At 37.5% G+C, this 21,515-nt stretch overlaps 1 protein-coding gene across 1 annotated transcript in view; it reads left to right on the top strand.

Moving 5' to 3' along the window:
* The window catches only part of SPOCK1 (SPARC (osteonectin), cwcv and kazal like domains proteoglycan 1), a 276,371-nt gene that overhangs the window by 212,018 nt on the left and 42,838 nt on the right, over positions 1-21,515 (top strand). The window contains exon 6 of the mRNA XM_058849085.1: positions 4,110-4,224. Coding sequence (XP_058705068.1) covers positions 4,110-4,224 — 115 coding nt within the window. The remainder of the gene's footprint in view (positions 1-4,109; positions 4,225-21,515) is intronic.

Below are 21,515 nucleotides of genomic sequence, written 5' to 3'. Positions count from 1 at the left end.
CCACACTTGATCTGAGTGTGTTCCAAATACTGTATTTTTTTTTCCATCTGATGAAAACTGGAAGCAGAGGCTTATAAAGAAAATACTGATAAGAGTCCCAGCTAAGGAAGCAATGGCGAGCACTGCTCTAAAGCTTGTAAACAAACAACCCCTCTCAAAGGGGTGTCTGAATTCCAATGGATTCTAATTATCTGCTAAGACAGATAGGTAGGAAACACTACTGATACCAAGAAACTCTGGACTAAAAATATATACATGCTATAATTTTAGGAAATTTTAACTTCTGCCTGTGGCAGCTACTGGGTAAAAGATAAGGTAGAAAATAATGAGCTTTTGTTATTTGTATGTGTAGTTTCAAAGAGACATATTGTGAGTGAACAAAAGATGCACCATAAAACAAACACTGCAGTGAAATCATTCTTGGTGAAAATGTAAAAAGCTGTAGAGTGCTAAAAATGTAGTGTCTTCCAGGCAAGAGCACTGTTCATCAACAGGTTTAGAGACACTGCCATTAATATGATGTAATATCTCAGGAGTTTAACACTTAATTAGTATACTATAAAATTTAACCTCCTGTTTCAGTGTTCACTCTTTCTGAAATGAGACTTCCTGTTTATCTTCGTCATGCATATTGTCTGCTAATTCCTACATGCCCTCCTGTTTAACTCACATTAAATTAATGATAGAAGCTACAGAAGTTTGGAACCTAACACCTTCTCCTGTATTAGCATGACTACAAGCAATTTTCAGCTATAGAATTTTGGCATGTGAATCAATCAGGAGCTGGTGTTTGATGATCCTCGTGAGTTCCCTCCAGTTCAGGATGCTCTATGATTTGATGCCCTAACACCAAACAGGGGTCTCAGAGAGCCTCCCCTGAGGGATCCCTGGGTAGTGTTCTGTCCTCACCCCCTTCCCTAGAGTTTGTTATGGAGGCTGTGAGATTGCCCAGGATTCTGTGAGTGCTCTGTCTGTCTTCTTTGTGCCCGATGGACAGGAGCAATCCTGGGCACACAGGATGCCACAGGCCCCCCTGGGGCACCTGCAATTACATCTCAATCCCACTGCTCTGCTACTGAAAGGTGCTGTCAGGGCTTGGATGTGCTGCTGCACCTGTCTGCATTTTAAGCAAATCCTGAGTTGCTTGTGTCAGGATGCAAAGCTCTTCATGGCATTAATGCTCTGGGCTGTATCAAGACGTCCATTAAAACATTCAGTAGTCAAATATACAGCCTTGCAGAAAAGATCACAGTAACTTATTTCACAGGATTACTCATTTGCAGGTTAAATCAAAACCTGGCTGCCAGGTTTTGGCAGCCAAAATAAAGGCAGAGATACACTGTTTTATTATATCATTAAAAAAAAAAATCTAGATTCTCCTCTAGTGGGAACTGGAGGCTGGAAACTAACAGACAAGAATAAAATAGCTAGGAATAAATTTTATGTAGCTATTTTCTTTCTTCCTCAAATGTGAATGCTTATGCAAAACACATTGCTGTAGATTCACTGACAATAAAGAGGGAATCATTATACGAGTAGTGGATTCTCAGGGGAACACTTTAACCAAAACACACTCTGCAGTAATTTCCCACATCTTAGTTGAATAAATTAATTTATGAATTTTCCATGAATATGTTCAACTATTTCTCCCCTCATATACTTTATTGATCTCTGTATACATTTAGCAACAAATAACAGAGCTGCTTTTCCATTTGCAGTAAAATAGTTTAGAGATGTTTATGTGGGCCTTGGGGTTCAGAGTAAACAAATGCAGTTCACACACCAGGGAGGCTGCAGAAAAATACAAAGCTTGCACAACCCAGGGATCTCTACTAAAGCAGCTCAGCAGAGTTGAGGCATACCCAGTCATATCGGTGGCAAAATGAGTCCCCTGAAATGAGAGGGACTGGCCCAAAACTGTGGGGCTGTTCCCACTGAGTCCTGTGCACAATCACTGCAAGGAGCTTTGTGACTGGTGTCTGCAAGATGTACAATGTCCCTTTGGTGTGAAAGACAGAGTTTTTCCAAGTACTGTGTATCATTTTATTGTCCATGGTCTGGAGAAAGCCAGCAGGTTCCTTAAAGCTGTAGATCCAGTGGCAGAATAAGCCAAACAGTGATTATTGCTCTATATCCCTACTTATTAAGACATCCTCTGTGGCCACTCTGCCTCTGAATATCACTTAGTGAGGCTTAGGCAAAGTCATTAAAATCAAAAAGTTGAGCTACTTGTGTAGGTTATCACAGTGAGTAAGCACACCATCACATGCAAAGTAAGACATCACCATGTTTTCCTTTAGGGAAAGAATAAAGACTTACATACAGTGATTAGGTGTTGAAAAGTAATTTGTATTATCCTAATTTAATATTTAAAATTACAGAGTTCTTTAATATTCATCCCCCAACACCAAACATCCCAAACAAGCATGGTGGGAATATAATGTGGTTAATCATGGGTGTAAACTTACTCACATGTGACTGCAGCATTGTGATCTTCAAGCTTTCCTGCTGGTCCTCAGATAATACAACCAGTTTAAGCAGTTTATTTTTTTGGTTTATGTTTAGCCTTTTGGTCGTAATTTTTATCAATTGTCTAGAAAGCTGAGGAAAAACTTGGTGTTTCTAAGTATAAAGTTATTCCTTTCTTAACTGCACATAATAATGGGCTTGAAATAGGCTGGTGCCATCTTAAATACTGGTATTTGAAGTATAATTGCTAATGCTTAGATACATAATTTACATTTATTATGCATAATAAAATATGTAAGTAATTGATGTTCTGTAAGGGATTAAATTATCAGCTCCAGCTGCAGGAAGATTTATGCCTGTGTTCTCAATAACACATTGACTATCAGAATATGCTGCAGAAAGTCATTGCCTTCAGGTCTGCACTCAGTGTTGTCCTTTCTCCTGTTCTCCTTCTGATATGCTCTCTGTTGTTTTTGTGCTCGGTGCAGAGTGTATTTATGGAGTAAACAGTTGAAAAATAAGTACATATATTCCCTTCAGTCTTGCGAGAAATTGGTGTAAAATGCAAGCTAAGCTTGCACATGTTTGTGTGTGGCCGTGCATTTTCTAAATGAGAAGGGCAGGACATCACAGAGAGCGTAGAATCACCCTGATGCATTGAAGTTGAGGATGGTGGGGGCATAATGACAACAGAATGGGATGTAGGCATGGCATAATGGTCTCCTGCTGCTAGATTAAACCTTGGGTAACAATGAGCCCTTTTAACAAAAACAAACACAGGCAAAGCCAAGATATTTGCAGTACTTTCAAAGCAGGAGGTGTTTATCTTGTAACAACATCCTGCTCTGTTCTCTTGGCTCCCACTGCACTGGAATTACAGAGGATGATGCTGAGGGGTTTCAGCAGTGGCTGTTGCCCAGTGAGCTCCAGCTGCCCACTGGATCCTCCGTGGTAACACCATGGTCTCAGGCACCGTGTCCTTCAGCTGTATCAAAACACGTCATGTCCCAGTGGGTAAATATGTTGGCCTGCTTTTAAATGAATCATAGAATTAATCTTCAATGAAACTCAGATCAAAAGGATTTTGCAGCCCAGCATTCCCATTTTCCTTGGCAGGGGGCAGTCCCTGCAGGGACGACATCCAGCCTGGGCACCACAGCAACACTCCCCTGTGTATCAAAAGCCCTTGGATTCTGGTCTCATAAAAGCAATGCTTGAAGAAGACAAAAAATGGAGCTGAATTTGGTTCATTAGGTACCAAGCCAAAGAGAACACTTGTGTTTCTGCAGCCCTGTGCTGTTTTCTTTTACTTGATTTTATTTCTGCCTTAGTCCAGTGTCCGGACCCTGGTGCTGCTGGACACAGAATGGGGGAGTACCCGTGGGGTAGTCACTGAAGAGAGGGCAACTACACAGGCACAAAACTCAGGGAAGAAAGTCAGAACTAAAATGTAGGTAATGCAAACAACAAAGGCTAGGAAAAGTCAGTGTTATCTTATAGAAGTATTTGCAATAGAGACTGAAGTTTTGCAATCTATCCAATGCCATTACTACTGATAACACAATTTCTCATTTAATCCATAGCTGCTATTTTATATCTTGTCCTAATTAGTGTTCTTGCTTTTTTTTTAATGTTTCTAGTGCAAGATGGAATTCCATGCATGTACTTCTGGCAAAACCATCACAGCTCGATGTGAAGGGCCCTGCCCTTGCCTGCCAGGACCTGAAAGTTTAAAACACAAGATGGAGAAGACTGGTAAGTTGAACTGTTAAGGAAATCATGGCAGATAATTTGGCTCCTGCTATGTTCTTAGAAAAGTGTAAGAAAGAGTTTTCTTAACTGGCACATTTTCTATGTAAGGCTTTCTGAGAAAGCGATAAGGTGCAGCTAACCATTTTCTAAACAGGTAGTGCTTTCAGACACCTTAATTGCTGCAAAACCAACTCCTACTTGAGAGAGTCTCATAGGAAAACTAAATTCTGGATAATGAATCTCAATTTTAAATGAAGGTATTTCAAATGGAAATATTGAAGAATTGTAGAAGAAAGTACAAAAGAAAATACATTACTTGATGGTTCATTATTTTGTGAGTTAAAAAAAAAAATCAGTAGACTGTGTTAACTAAAAAGTCATTTAAAGTTGCACGTGTACTACATGGGACCTGAATTATCATTTACATCTCTATTGTTATTAATGTTACCATTAGAAGTCAAATATATATTGAATGGGCAGTTGTATCTGTATTCATGTATAAATCTGTTTCTGAAGGCTGGAGTCTCAGCACAAATGGCCTTTTTCCCTGCCAGCTCTCTGGTGAATTCTCTCTGAAGGTCTGAAAGCTTGGTGAGCTCATTCACTCAGGTCTTTTCCAAGGAAGCAAGCACAACCTGTCTCGGAGTGATCTCATCCAAAGGGAATTAGTTCTGTCAGAAGGGAAGGGACTGACTGAAAGGAGAAGTCCAGCAGCCAGGTTCTATCTAAGTTTTCTCCCTGCTATGAGGAAAGCCCTTTGGAAGGAAAAAGTTGGTTTCCTGTTGCTGCAGTTTCTTGGTACCAGTGCAGATGTTCTGGTGAGCTGGCAAAGTGAGCATGAGCCTGGATTTAGGCCTGGTTTAGAATCCTGTTGTCTCCCCCCTCTCAGGATTGCAGAAAGTTTAACTCACTGACTGCTGCTGGACTCCTGCCTGTATTGGGAGCTCACAAAACCAGTGGTGGTTAGTCAGGGTTTGTTCTGTCATCTTGAGTAATGAAATGTGTTTATTATTAAATTATTATTAAATTATAATGTCTTGTTCATCACATGGAGTATAACAAACAAGAATCTTTAACAATGGTCTGTTGGACCCAAAATAATTGTGAACCTCTGTTCACTCTTACTCCTCCCCACTGTGGACATGTTTTACAGGTATCAGGCACAGAAACAGGGAAAAAATGTTTAAACATTTAATGTTTAAACATTTCTTTTGGTAAGTTTAGGCCCTGAGCTAAGAACACTGGTGATCCTGCTGGTGGTTCTCCCTGCACACATTGTATACTCTAGCACAGCACCAGTTTTCATATTAGGCCTCCATCTACTTTCTAGATGAAGTGTTAGTCCATCCTACAGTTTGAAAATTCAGGTTTAATTAAATATCCTTCTTTGAAAATTGCAGGCATTTTTCTGCAGAGCTCTCAAACTTTGACCAAGTGTTGTAAATGGCAGTGTTCTGAAATAGATATATAACTGTACTATCACTTTGTGTGGCTTGAATCTTTTGGTTACAGAATGCCCACTGATAAATTGCCTTATTCATATTTTCTATTTCTTGTAGTCCTTATCAGGCTACAAGAAATATTTCTTTTTCTCTGCCCTTTCTATTTCTCTGTCCTTATCAGAAAGAGTATCAGATTAATAAATCTTCAGTGACATTTCAAGCTTACAATTTCATTCACACAAGAGAAAAAAGATTCTAATAACCCTTATCTTGATAAATGCAATTTGACAGGGTATATGTATTCTGAAACCCAGGCTTTTGTTTTGCCCAACTCAAACTTTAACTCCAGCCAACAAAGCATTAATTTAATGAATTGGGTGATCTGCAGAGCAACTTTCCTGAAGGCTTTTTCAAGAGGCCAGACTTGAACTAGCAATGCTCCTGCCATTGCCCTGGTGACATGGATATTATTGTTGTTATTGTTATTGATTACTAATATTAAGTACTGAAATGTCCACAAAAGGGTTTAGAATTGAGAATCAAATAATCAACAGCAAAGGTGCTTTATAACTTGCTTTTCTTCTGGATCTTTGTGCCAGTAACATTTCAGTTAAAGATTTCCTTCATCTTCCTCGATTTCCTTTCTTCAGACATTGTCTCTTCAGTTGACCCACTGAGTGCAATGGAGTCTCAAAGTGAATATTTCAGAGTTTGTAAGTCTTCTAACAAAGTGCTCCCAGGAGTTTCCATGAGAAAACATGAGTAAATTATACACACTGGCATAAATGTTATGCAGGTACAATTTTAGCAGCATCTGAGCAGGGATTTGGAATTGTGTGTGTCTGCCCTTTGCAGCCTGGGGCCCAGTCAGCTTTCCTTAGTGTATGAGGAAATTATGAATTGTAGTTGCTGACCACAAAAAAATTTCCAGAGTCTGCTGTTGCCTTTTGTAAAATTCCTTTTTCTGCTGAGCAAAGAGTGTCAGCTGGCTTTGGAGAAACAAGCCCTGACCAATGGCTAAGGTGATACAGCAGTGCTGAGTTCACAGCTGGATTCAATGACCTGAAAGGTCCAACCTAAACCATCTGATGAACCTGTGTGTGTGTCCTGGGGTGACTGTGATGCTAAACTGTGTGCCCTAAACCAGGACAGTGAGATGGGAAAGTCCCTTCCTTGACAAGAGACTCCCAAAACTCGGCCATGAGAGACGTCAGTGACCTCCTCTTCATCAGGTGCCCACATCTTTGAGTTGGGAGCCTCTCACTAGAATGTTGGTTATGTGGTATCTTAGTGCTTTCTCTAATGTTCACACAAAATTATTTTATTTCCTCATATGCTACAATAATATTATTCATATTGCTGAATTAGCCTGAAAATCAGTAGTTTGATTTCTCACATAAAAATTCACGTGAAAAAACTTTGCAGATCATTGGGATTCATTTTTGCTCCTTATTTAGTTGCCAGGTTTGTGAAGTGTAATGTTAAGTAGAAAATGACAGAGAGCTAAACCTCATGCCTTATACAGATAAGCCAGTGGAAAAATACTAAGGAGAGTAACAGTGCAAGTGCTTCAAGCAATATGGAAATGCAGCTCTTTGAGCTCACATATCAACGTTTTTATGCCTATTGCACAACAAGGTTAAACATATGTGGTTGTGAACTTCCAGTTTGAAGACAGTTTGCATTAATCTTTGCATATTCATTCAATCATATTCAAATATTATTCCATGATAAATTACTTACAGAAATTAAAAATTTAAAGGAACATTTAATTTCCAAAGTACTGGAATTCTAAATGTCATGACCTTTTTTTTATACGCTTGTGAATAAAATTGGCAGCAGCATCAAAGAAAAGCAATCTAAGTGTATGTGCTCAGAGGTAGCGATGGACTGCAGTGTCTGAGTTATTCCTTCTTCCTCCCTGAGCTTCTTCGAAAACATACCAGCTTTGAGAATGAAAATGAAGACTAATAATCAGGTTAAAAATTGCAATTCTTTTTACAGTGCTAAATGCTACTATGGAAACATTAATAAAATAGCAGAAATGCAAGCAAAAGAAAACTACGCCAGAATTATTACCTTTAATGGCAAATAACAACAATAAAATCTTTCTACCATAAAGTTAAATCTTTGAGGAGATGGCAGGATCATGTTCTTCATTTTCTTAAATGGAATTTTGAATCAGTGTCTGAGAGGTAGAAAACAGGTCTCTGTGAAGGTACTAATGGAAGATTTTGGAAAGAAGACAAGCCGTAATGCTTTTACTCTTTGCTGTTTTAGGCCTATTTAGATTCCTTTGATTTATCCAAACACTTGATATGCTTCATTATTCACAGCAGTATCCCAGCTTTACAATATGTTTCCATGATAGCTGCTGATTTTCAACTCTGCTACCCAGAGACAGAGGTTGAGCTGTAAACTGCCCTGAGGTTAGCTGTCCTTCCAGAGTGTGTATGCCTTTGATTTAATACTAAAAAAGGAATAAGGCTATAATTTCAACAAAAGAAAATCTCTAAGTCTCTAAGTGACAGAAATTATTTAAGGCACAGAACCTTGTCTGCTGCTGGTTCTTAGTACTACTTTGCAACAGCAAGTAGAGTCCTCATCAAGCATCAGTCAAGAAATTATTTTTAGACTGAATGAAGCTTCCAAAAAACCCACCATAAATAACTTTAGATAAGAAACAAAACTGTTTCAGTTCTTCAGAACCTCCTGGCAAAGTCATCCCTTGAATGTGCTGTTCATTCTATCAGGACACCAACACAGTGCAATGACTGGGGTGTCTCTTGGCAGGTGTGAATTTGTGGTTGCAATAATGTAGTTCTGTCAGCTTCCCCCGTTGCTCTGTGACTGTGCTCTGTGTTAGTGGTGGTAAATGTTTAACAGCCTGTCAAGGCTCTTTCTGACCATACCTTTCCTGTGCTTTCCGAGTGCTCTACTCCCAACACACCAGACTTCATTTGTTGCCATCAGGGTTGCAGAACCACTGGAGCATGAGTGGATGCAGTAATTCAAAGTAGGTTCATCCCTGTCTGTGCATTATGTGCTTTTGACCTTGCAGAAATGCCCAAGGCAACTTCTAAGGAAATTCTATTATCTTGATAAGGGGAATATAAGGTCAATAGGCAGAAAGAACTATATTCAAATATGCCAAGTGTTGTTTAAATTTCTGAGAATCAAGGGAATATTTTTAAGTTGCAGGAATAGGTCTTGGCAAGCTTGATCAAGAATCTGCATTGTTTAGGGTATGAATTGTAGCATTTAACTACCAGCTCTATTGGGTGTGATGGATGAGAAAGTCTTATGTTCCTTTCCTATATAGAAAGAGCACTCAGTGCATGAAGTTCATTCAAAGAAATCAGTTTTGTTTCCCAAATGAGTTCTATCAATTCTTGTGTCTGAATCACTGACAACTAAAATAATTTAAAATCTTGAAATCCACTTTCAGCAAATATTTCAGCTTCAGATTGCTGCTCACAGGTTTTCATAATTGCAGAGTATATAATTTTAAAGTTTATGGAGATGAAGTATGAGTCATGATCATGGTTGATTTGAAATTGGTGCAGATTCATCAGGAAATATTTCCTTTTATGGCTTTAGTTTTGAAAAAAGGCTCTTTCTGACGCTGAATTTCCAGGTAGATTTCTAAGTTACTTACTTGACTCTCAAACTCTAGGAATGATAAAACAAAAACATTCCAAAATTAAAGTTAACCAGGGTTTCCAAGCTGTAGCATATCTCATGAAAACTAGGTAGTTTTTTTCCTCTGGACTTCGTCAGTGAATAGTAGTTTTGTTAGCTCTAAACTATGCAGGATCTGATATTTTTGCTCCAAAATTTTCTGTGTGAATACTGCAATTCAGTTTTTTAATTTATTACATGATGTAATGAACTTACCCAAGTAAATCTGAGTTATGTAGTTTCTGTAAATAATAATTACTATTACCAATACAATTTTTCTTGCTTGCAAGATTTCACACAAGCAGATCAGTTTTTATTCCAAAAGCATGGAAAAGCATCCCTAAAGCATGAAAGATTCACTTTTTTCACTTCTGAAAGATACTGTTCGTCAGTAGTGAAGTAAGACTGCACCCAATTAATATTTGATTAAAGAAAGTCAGGCAGATACCTCTGCTCCCCATGCATGGCTGTTGGTGTCACCCATTTCTCTTGGAATCAAAAGCCAATACTCCAAGACTGAGCCAGCAAAATCAAGCTCTTGCCAGTGTCAGAAAAAAGAGCAAAGCAGTCGTGGCTGGAGGGTGTTTTGTTCTGCTTCTTGACCTGACATGAATCTTCCTTTTGAGCACAGGACAAAAGCAAGAGCTGATGGGGGAAAGGCCAGTTGTCAAATTCATGTGTTTTTCCTGTCCCCAAATACAACTGAATGATTGTATAGTTAGACACCACATAATGTGAATTGTAAACTTTATCATTGAATAAACAAATCTAAATTTCTCTTGCAGCAGTATATGAGCACCATATTTTAGCATGTGGGTGCAAACAACCATAATGGTATGATTTAAGAGCTCAAAGCTTTGCAAAGGAAGAATATAGAGAGATTTCAAACATCGTATCTAAAATCACTTTTCAACTTGAGAAAATACTTTTGGATTTTTCACCACTATTCAGTATACCCATACTGAGGTTCTGAATTACATGTAAAAAGTACAAAGTCCATTATACGGTGGAAATGAAATGCAAATTTTCAGGTTGCTGTATTTTCCATCATAATTGCGTTTTAAAGGAAAATCAGCCCAAAAAACTTGGTTAGGCCTGAGAGTAAATTTAGCTTTGGCTCTGTGATACCTCAATGCTTTTTTTACCAAGGAGTATGAATTAAAGTATTTTTTATGCATTCAACAGTTATGCACAGAAAGCACTCAGGTGCCTATGTGAAGCCTGCTTTGACATGAACTTGAAAAGGAGACAGAATTGTCCCCTGTAGAAATGTTGTGGTTTGATCTGGCTCTAGGTTTTGGAACTCAGTGCAGAAGCATTGATTGCAGCAGGCCCCAGACAGATAACAAGTTAGGGGCGATACAATCCATTGACTAACTGTCACTTTTTCAGCATGATCTTCTATGGATTTGATCAAGTTACAGCAGGCTCCAAAATATAGCAGACAACATCTGCTTTAGAGGCAGCATGGACAGAAAGGAGGAGCAGGCTGCACTCGGAGTGTGTTGTTCTCTTTGCTGCTTTCAGGTGCTTGCTGAGAGGATGCTGACTGTAGTAGCAACATCCCTGTCAGCAGGATTTGTCCTTTTGGTAAATGCATCTCTTTAGCAAGCTCATATGGCAAGAGAATAACGTTGAGCCAAAATTCCTGACATAATTTTCAAGGTTGAGCCAGGACACGAGACATAATTCCTCATCATTGCTAAATAAGGACTAATCCCAGACAGCAGCGGGAGACAAGAACTGCATTAAAATAACTGTGTTGTGGTGTAATTATATTAAAAACAGTAGGATATTCTTTTCAATCCTTTTGAAATCTTTTGAAAGAGAACTTTTAAGGCTGTGTTAATTCCCTGGCAGCCCTCTGTAGCTGAGTCAAGTCCTTATGTTTTCTCAAGCATTTTTTGTTTTACATTTGCCCAGGCTTAGCAGTAAATACAGGTTTCACCCCTTCCCAGGAGTGGTCTGAAATAGAAATAATATTGACAGAATTGATTTGGTGGGTCTCATTCATGTAACCTGTAGCTATGGATTGCTCAATTCCACATTAAATTCAATACACAACCCAAATCTAAATGGGCCACAGGTCCCAAGGGCAGTGTAGGCATCACCTGGATCACTGATCCTGCAGAGAATTCCAAAGGATACTGGGATGCAAAAACCCACAAAAACAGTAAGAACACACTGAGACAGCTCAATGCTTGTTGGTTTCTACAACATTTTTAATACTGTATTAAGAAAAAAAAAAAAGTAAAATGGCTATTGATTTCTTTTTTTGGCATAAATAAAAGGTTAGAAAATGACAGACATAGTAAACACTTTGTGTCAGCAAGTAACAATAATTTTCAGACAAGAAGTAATTTGATTTTGGATTGCCAACAGAAAACTATTGAAGTGGCACACTGTTAATAGAAACACCATCTAGTAACAGCAGGTGTTTGTGTGCTGATACTGATAATTAGAGCACTAAAATTTCTCTCATCATAAACGAAATCAAATAAATAAGACTGGTTCCATATAGTTTTTTCTCATGGATATTGATTTATGCATTTTTTGGAATACTGTGCTAAGATTTACTCAAAGAAAAAGTTTGTAAAATCTCTATAAAAATGACAGTCAAATAAATTATAGTACATATCAATGTGGTGTTGATGCCTTAGAGTGACTACCTAAAAAAGAGGCTACACAAGATTAAGAGAATAAAATGGGTATTTAATAAAGGCCTTCAATAGGTGCACCGTGGGCAGTCAAAAGCCTCCCAGAGGCCACACCCAGGATGGACAATGGTCATGAGTATTTCACATACAAGTTTGGTCTATTTGTATATCAGGGGTTAATCCTCCAATTACAGCTTCAGGTAATGAAGTCATATTCCTCCAGTTTGCTTCCCCCCAGTTCACTTCTGTTTATACTTTTCAGGGCCTGAGACAGTGAGGTATCCTTGAGTCCCAGGCCTAGAGAGAAATAGTTTTGTCTGAATGAAACGGGAGAATAGTAGCTGACAGACTATGAAGCTTTAGAGTTACACACTAAAGCAATACAGGGTCTGAAAAATGCAAAAGCTAAATCCTAAGGCATCAATGTTAAGCTAAAACATCCCAGTGTGAGGGGGGGAAAAAAAACCAAAAAACCTTTTTAGTAAAATGCAGAATAAAATAAGACTTTTGATGTTTCTAATACATCTTTTTCTGGCTTCTTGGTTGTTTGGGTTTTTTTTCCCTTTGGTATCTTAAGGACTAAATTCCATCTTTAGTTACTCTAGTATAAATTTGGAATAGTTCCATCAACGATGTTGAGCTGGTTGCTTTTGGTTAAGTTATTCTGAGTCTGTGGAGGTATAAATGAGTATAGCCTAGAGATTAATTGATCATTCCAGACAGGTTGTAACTTTTTATGCAGCATTGTGGCAAATTAGTTCTTGCTTTCTTCAATTTCTAATTCCTTATTAGTGCAGGAGAAGGGAGATGGCATTTGTGATATCACCACCTCATTCCAAATATATATCCTTCCATATTTTATAGCTTCCATTGACCCAACAGGGACCTTTCTACATTAATTTTCCTCTGAAGAATTGCTTTTTTTTTGTAATTCAGTTTAATGGACTGCATGTAAATCAAAAAAATAATGTTATCTGTTTTCTCTACAGCAGCTGTCTTAGATGTGGGCTAGAATGAGAATCTTTACTAAATTACTAAAATCTGAATGATTTGGCTCAAGTCCATCTCTGTCAAACAGAAGTCCAGCATCCACATGAAAATACTAAAACATCCTGCAACACAAAAAAAAAAAACCTGGAGAAGCTTCTAGGCAACCACCATATATCTCTATGACTCAAATATTAAAATATCCATGGTTTAACAATTAGTAATTTTTTCAGATATAGGGTCAAACTCTGAAGACTGGGTTGGTCACTCAGAATTGCAATTTAACCTTCCCTGCAGGTGTCCTGATGCAGCCTCTCTGGAGCAGTCCTTGGGATTAGCTTCAACAGGCAAATCTCAAATTTGGAGCTGAATTATAAATCCTTAGACTTTGCAAGCATTCAGACAAGCTTTTATAATAATTCTAATTAATAATAACATACAGAGTGGCTAAGCTTATGTCTAAGCAATCTGTTTACTCTAGGATGATTTTAGCTAAATAATAAATAGCTAAATAATAGCTAAAAAAATAATAGTTAATAGCTAAAATAGATAATTGCTAAAAAATGTAGTCTTAACTACATTTCTCTAATACTGTATTCCAATTTCATTAATAGTTTAGAAAACTTTGTTTATGGGGAAACATTTTCCTTTATGAGAATATACTTTATACAATGATACCACTATGTGTTTGGATTGCATAATTTATAGTCTTGGCTCCATCTTGCTTGTCTGAAGGTGATTTTACTATCATCATGACCTATTTTCCTGTTTGTTTACAAAGATAATTGGGGTTCAGGTGTTATTGGGCACAGACAACAGGCAAAAATTGTCCAAATTTTAAGTAGGGTCTGTAGCAGCAAGTACTTGTTTATCAGTCCCTGTCAGCAGGAAAAATGAAAACTGGGTAAAACAAAATCATGTCACTGTCATTTCAAACAGCAAGTTGCCTCTTACAGAAGCCTCATTGATCATTCACAATTGAAATTCAGGTTTAAGCTCTCAGTTCTTGAAAAGGTTGCAAATGTTCATGAGGGGTTTAAGATGCAAAAGAAAAAGCAAGAAAGGGATACCATCTTTTGAAAAATCCTGGGCATCTTGGTTGAGACCACCAAAACTGGACTTCATTTGGGAATGTGAAGTGCCAACAAACTATACATCTCTGTCTTTATTGTGATTTTCCAAACATTTACGGTACATGGTTGTTTATCTCTGTAATAACTCACTGTGAAAAAGCAATGCCCACGTATTTCTGAAGTGTGTTACATCCTCTGCTAATGTTACACAATAATATTCAGGTGTGGCTAAAGCAATAGTTATATAAAAAAAGGTGCCTCATTCTGTTTTGTTATTCTCACAGAGGGATTAATTAGCTCCTGCCTGTGTTTGGTTGAAATGAAACCCAGGAAAACACCAGAAACAACTTTGTATCCACAAGTCCCAGTGCCCAGGTACCAGCATAGGCCATTTCTGATGAGAGCTTATGAAAAATACTGAACTTGCAGAGACAGTTTGCAGACCTTGAGTTTTATCATGCACAGAAGCCAGTGTTTGTTTCCAGCTGATCCCATCCAGAAAAGGGGAGATCCTGCAGTTTCCAAATGCAGTGAGATTGGCCTGTGCAAAAAAAAATCCTTCCCTCATTTGCAGTCCTTTCTGTGAGCCTGATGGGCTGCAGAGGCACTGGAAGAAGCATCTCATATATGAAGCACCTTATCTCTAAATTAGATTAGTGCTGGGCAGTGGAGACTTAGTTTGAGGGAAATTGCCAAAGGCACAAAACTAACCAGTGTTATGAGCTATATATCATGCTTCTCTTTCGTTTTAAATATTGACACTAGCATTCTGGGCATTATAAATAAAAAAATCTTCCATAAAATCTTGATACTGTACATTTGAGATTGTTACATGAAGCTTATATATTAATCACTTTCCTGAATTTAGTAAAATCCTATGAGCATGTAAGAAGTTCTGAACAAAAAAATATATCTACAGATCAGAATTCATAAAACACAGGTTGTTTTTACCAGCAAGTGTAACTTTTAAGTGTTTTGATTTGGTTTTTTAATTGTATGAGGAGTATGCTATATAGTGGATAGAGTAAGTGCATTTGAGAATGCTGTTACCCTGAAGGCAATAAATGATTAAAATAGATTTTTCAATAAACAAGCAAGTGGAAGGAATTGTTATCTGTTCAGTTTACATTGTGTCAAGAAGTTGAGTTGTTTGCAAAAAATACTGGACAGTATTTCAATTTTAATTTTAAAAAAGTTCCTTTTTGTATTTTCAGTTGGATGTCCTTGAGAGCTGGAGCAATAGGAATGAGAAGAGGTTCATTAGCACAAAGTACATAATTACACACTTGGGTTCTAATAATATGAACATCTGGTTTATCTGAGTGCTCTCTAGTTGGAATTGTCTAGAGGAGGAAAGGCCTCAGTGTGCTGGTTGGTCAAGGAATAACTTTGAGCAGCTCTGAGCTGTGAAAAGGACTTCTTTAAACCTCAGGGATGTCAGGAGAGGCATCTCCAGAAATATTGCAGTACTTTACAGGGAATTGGTAAGACTTTGTCTGGGGACTTTTTTGTATACTCAGATCAGCAGTGCTCTATCAGAAAGAATTTTCCAAGATGAAATAGGAGACTGAGCCAGCTTTTCACTGTTTTAGTCTAGAGCTGAGCCATTCCTGTCACAGACTTCTCTGTGCTGGGTACAAAAAACAAGTAAAAAGTCCTGTCTCCTAAAAGTTAACTCGACAGTGCTACTGAAAAAATGTGCTGCATGTACTTTGGAGAAACTAAAGGGAGAAAGAAGCTTGGTATATGTATTTAAATGATGCTATAAATACAGCTTTAAGACAATTCTTACAGTAGGCATTAAGTGGAAAAAAAAGTATTTTTGCACATAATTTTTCAGATTTCTTTTTTTTCTTCTAGTCATATAGTTTAGGGTGTGAAATGAATGAGGAATTTGAGGAAAGGGGAAAGACATCTGCTACTTGTAAGGGATTTTGGAAAATGAGAGCTCATGGCAGCACTTGACACTGCCAAGGTTCTTGCGTTGCAAAGGCAGCCTTGCAAATGTCTATCCACTCGTACCCAGGCTGATTTTCTCTCTCTCTTTTCCTCACTCTTTTTTAAGAGTCTGTTAAACATCACTGGTTTCTATTTTTTCCTGACCATCCCTAACACAGTAAAGGTGATTGAGGAGTTTCTGTTCATGGGCTGCTGTAATTTCCATATGGTTTTGCAAGGCTGTGCAAAGGTGATGTGTTACTGCTGAGTCTTGGGACACGAGGCATTTGGCTACATTTTTGTGACAAAGAATTCATAAAACACAATTTATGCGGTGCTTTATGGAACCAGCTGATTAACTGCAGCCCTCAATAAAGGAAAGATGCCATGTGCAATTGAAGTACAGGTATAAAAGAGCTACAATAAAGAAGATGCAAGTGAAAACAATATATTAAGCTCCTGAGAAGCAGATTCATTGTCAGGTCATTGCATTTCAAAAGAAATTCAGGACCTGCTAATATGTGGTGGTGTTATTTCATGTGGTACGACAGAACTGTAAAGAGCAAGGGTTTGGAAATAAACTCCTCCTGACCTTGGGAAACTGAATTACATTAATGCAGTTTATGTTTTAAGCAAGCCTGGATTTGTGTGTCACACTCTAAGAATTAGTGAAGGCCACAAAGTTGCTCCTGCATTTAACTTACTATACAATGAGATTCTTTTCTTATTTTATGGCAAACTGCTAGCAGATTCCAAATTCCAAAATTTCTGTTTGCTTGGGCGTAATTTTTATCAGCAGATACAAGAAGTTCTTCTATTTATAAATACCTACACCTTAAGCTTGTAAATAATTGCCAATAATACTGCAATTATTATTGGAGTTTCAGTTTCTGTAATTGGAAATTTTGCATATACATGTTTGAGTTTGATGTTCTCTGTGGTAGAGTCACTGTGTATATACAAGTTTTGTAAGGCCAACTTACTTTTACTAATGCTAAAGACAGTGTTTCTCTAGAAAATATGATAGTGAAAAATACTACAGTTTATTTCTCCTTGTGCTTCAAATACCTGAGTATGGATTAAAGGTGTTACATTTTGGACTGGTAGAATAGCTAAGAAAAGTGCTGCATTAATTTAGACTGAAATGTAACATTTTTCAAGTTATTTTTCAAGTAAATAGTCAAGGGGGAAATTCAGAAGCTTTTTTCACTGGTATGGCAAGGCTCTGAAAGTAGTAAGAAAGGTTTTAATCAAGAAGTAATGGAATTAGAGTTGGTGGTGCAAACTGTGAATATTTTATCATGTCCTTGCCCAACATCTGTCCTAAAGGAGAGTTAACAAATTGGCTCAATTTTTATTAAAAAGCAGCCATAAATGCAAATGTTATGTACTATTATATAATATATATATTATTAATAATATTATATATATATTATTAATATATTACTTCTATATTATAATATAGAATTAATATATTACTATTATATTACAGCTTAATATTCTTGATGACAGCAAGACAAATTTCAGTTTGCTCAATATTAGGGCATTCTCCTTGGCAACATTTTAACCAGTGTATTTTCTTGCCCTAATTCAGATGCAAGAGAATACCAGTCTCCAAGCTCTTCACAGGCTTTGAGTAATTGCCATTTGTTTTTGTCCTTCACCTCTCTGCTCTTCTGAAAACAGATCGTATTCCACAGCAGGGTTTCAGTGATGAGAGGTAAAGTAAACCCTCCTCTAGCAATTGGATGCTTTGACTTACTAAAGTCACTGCTGCTTGAAAGAGAAATTGGTTTCCCTTGAGAACATGTGAGCAATCAAAAAAAAATAAAACTGTAGATGAGTTTGTATAAGGGCACATAAAATCCAAATTCCTGGCTGTAGACAGTTTTGTGAGAAGCAGAAAACTGATTCACTTATTACTAGGGTGGCCATTGTATTTGTCTAAGACATTTTTGAAGTCTAAAGGCTCTTGAAAAGTGTTTATTTCCCTGAGGAGACAAATGCAGGATTCTGTAGTGCAAATGAAGTGTGCCAGCCTTTAACAAGATTATGAGAGCCTTTTCCATGGGTCTGCAGTGTGAAAAACATCCTTAGCTGTAGGTCACAATGAATAAGAGGAGAAGAAAGCAGTCAGAAGAGAGCCAGCCAGCTGGCTGCTTTATGGGTAGGTTGTTAGACTGGCTGTTAAAGGACTGGTTTCAGATTTAGAATGGTGCCTGAAAAGCAGCTGGGTGCACAACTTGTACTGGAAATACTCCTCTTAATGCTCTGGGACAAAGCAGTTACAGTATTCAATACTTTTAGGAAATTTATTTTAATAGAACAGAATGCCCTGGGCTCCTACAAATGATTTATCCTCCCCCTTCAGAATACCCAGAATCAAAGCAAAACTCAACTTGCTTTATTTCACAAATGATTGTTTTGTGTCCATATCCCAGGCTCTGTATCAAGGCTGAAGAGTGGCCTTGATGCCACAGTGGTGAGTCCTCTGTAAGTGTCTAAACAGAGAGATAAGGCTTGAGGACACTCACCAGCTAATTCAGGATACTAACTTAAATAGAAGTGAGATGTAATTTATGTTGTTAATAAGTCTCTTCTCCTGTAAGTAACATGCAAATCTATGCAAAACTATTTGTTTTGCATAAAGAAATTGAATTGGAAAGATGCCACGTGGCCTAGCTACAGGAAGTCCTTAACAAATTGCATAATTTTAATATCACTAAACACAGTCTAGGTGTTTGGGTATGTTCTTAATTCAGTTCCTCTTGCTGTTGTTAAATACTAACCAACATTCTTCTTGTGGGCACTTTAACACTTTGTTCCATCAAACCCCTTTATTTGAGTTATTTATGCTCTTTGCTAATGTTAATGGATTCAACCTCACATTGCCTTGGGGATTCACTTTAATGCACAGGTAAACAAATGCAGACCCAGTTCCTGACTCACACTGCACACATCAGGAAACCTCCAGCAGAGGTTTAAAGCTCCAGCTTTAACTGCTGTACTCATCTTCCTTCCAAACAAGAATTACTGTCCTCCATAGAAAAATATTTCATTTGGATTGCCAGAGGGCTCTTTTGCAGTTTTTTTGTGTAGACACTTACCTTGCTCCGGGCACTATTGTGTCATGCACATGTTTTTAATTTCTTTTCAGATTTTGAAGATCAACCTCTCCCTTACTTTATTCAATGGCTGTCTTCTTCTGAGAAGTGTTAAAATAGTTTGCAGAGACCATCTGCCCTCTTGCCAAGCTGGAGCACTTGGGTTCTCTATGTGGCTGTGACACTTGCCAACTTTTCCACTCACAGCAAAGTTTCTTCTCCTACCTTTCCCCATACATTTCTAAATATAATTTAGGAATAGCAGACAGTTTCTTGTAAGGGTCTGTCTGGCCTATGGATAAATTCCATATTTGTTCTCTTTCACTCTCCATTTAATTCCACACTGACTTTTGTATGTGGTTGTCTTATCTTATGGCCTTCTTCCCCGAAACCAGTATTGTGCAAATAATCGATTTTTCAGTTTACTGACTGGACTGGAGAGTCAGGATTTGAGGGGGTAATTCTTCATGATAAAGTAAAAGACCTTTTAAAAACTCTTTAAAAAATGAAATCTGACAGTTTTTGAAGCAGAGACATCACTTTGAAATGAACAAGCTAAATGTCAGTATTTCAGTGATTCAGCTTGTCAATCCCAATTTGTAAATTATTTTTATCATCTCAAACTACATTTTTTTGCAGCACAGAAATTGCATTATTAATAATAATAACAATAACAATAACAATAATAATAATAATAATAATAATAATAATAATAATAATAATAATAATAATAATAATAATTCTTTTCTCCCAAGGACTGCAGTAGTATCTCATTATAATCTTTATTTTCTTTTAGTGATTATTTTTCTTGTAACTCCACTTGCTGTGTAAGCTTTTGAGTTCCTGGTGTACCTCAAAGACAATTCATCATTGCATTGGTATTTTAGCTCTTGTTCACATTTTGGACCTATCTCAGCTCTAAACAGTGAAAAAATCATGGGAAGTTGAAATAACTTTCTGGAGAATAACAACAGTACATTCTCCTAAACAGCACTGGGCTTCAGCCACAGCCATCATCACAGAGCATTAGGCTGAATGAACCTGCTGTGACCATCCCATATTCTTTTATCCCTTAACAGACAGTCCCTCAGGCATTTGTTCATTTTTGTGGGTCTCAGGAGATGCCCATTAATCCTTCCCTGGTTCTGCTCAGGAGGCACGTGCTTCCCTGGCCTTCAAATGTCCTTGTCACTGGGCTGAAAAGGACCAGCAAGAGGACATGAGGGCAAACTTCCATTTCTCTCCTGCACTGGAGTAATTTAAGGATAGTCCATAGTTGCTCTGTGCATTGTCAGTGTTGTGACAGCTTATCCTTCCACATCAAGGAGACATAACCAGCTCGTGCATCACCACATCAGTGATTCAAATTGCTCCTTAAATAGCATTTGCTGGTCTCTGTTGAGGTACATGGTAATCGGTTCCACAAAGCTGCACTGATGATTCTCACTTATCTGTGACAGAAATTACTCTTGACCATATTATGAAAGAAATGAATGGCTATTTTTTTTACTAAAGTGGTTTGAGTAGTTAAAATATATAATATACAGTAAGTGCTATTATCACGACAGAAAACTATTTTTTTCTGTCTTTCATGACTGTGTAACTTCAACTAGACTTTCCATTTCTCGGTATTTGTTGCTTGTACCATACACATAGGTCTGGTGTAGGTTGTAGGGAATAACTATTTCCAGTGGACTTCTCCATACAGGAGAGCTGTCAGTTGGATAATCAGATAGCCAAGATCTCTGCCTGCTGCAAATCCACAGAGCTCCATTAAAGTCAGGGCTGATTTGTATCAGAGGGACCCATCCTGGAGCTTTGATGTCCTCTTCCTTTCAACAGAAATAAAGCCAGCTCTGAAAGAACAAGAGTTTAAAGCCGTTGAGTTTGTACCAATTTGTAGGGATCTACATCACTATTATATATGTTTAGAGTTCTGTAAATGGCTTTCCTAGAAAATTAGAATTATGTATGATTTGCTGATATATTCCCATAGCTACACTAAAAATGTTAACCACTGTTAACATGGAATGTAAGAGCAAACATACTGTTAACAAATGCAGGATTTGTGCATGAATTCAAAAGCTTATTACCATGTTTCTCTTCTTATCTCACACCTGAATGTCACCAGCCTGGGAATTATGTAAGATCATGTTTTCACTTTTTTCAAGAAAAAGGTGTCCTTTTTTTGTGTCTTTGTCTTTGGAAGCTTCCTGAATGTGGTTTAAAATACCTTTGATATTTGAAATCATTGTCAAATAATTGTTTGGTTTTCAAAGTACACTAGAAATTGGGAAAGGTTGCAAAGTCCATCTGTTAGATAGGATTAATTCAACTAATTTCTGTAAGCAATATGACATGGTTTTTTATTGCATATTTTTCTACCATTTAATCCATGGCATTTTCTCACTC

The sequence above is a fragment of the Poecile atricapillus genome, chromosome 13, assembly GCF_030490865.1.
Source record: "Poecile atricapillus isolate bPoeAtr1 chromosome 13, bPoeAtr1.hap1, whole genome shotgun sequence".
In the NCBI taxonomy this organism is placed as follows: Eukaryota; Metazoa; Chordata; class Aves; order Passeriformes; family Paridae; genus Poecile; species Poecile atricapillus.
This window is presented reverse-complemented; position numbering and strand designations above follow the sequence as displayed.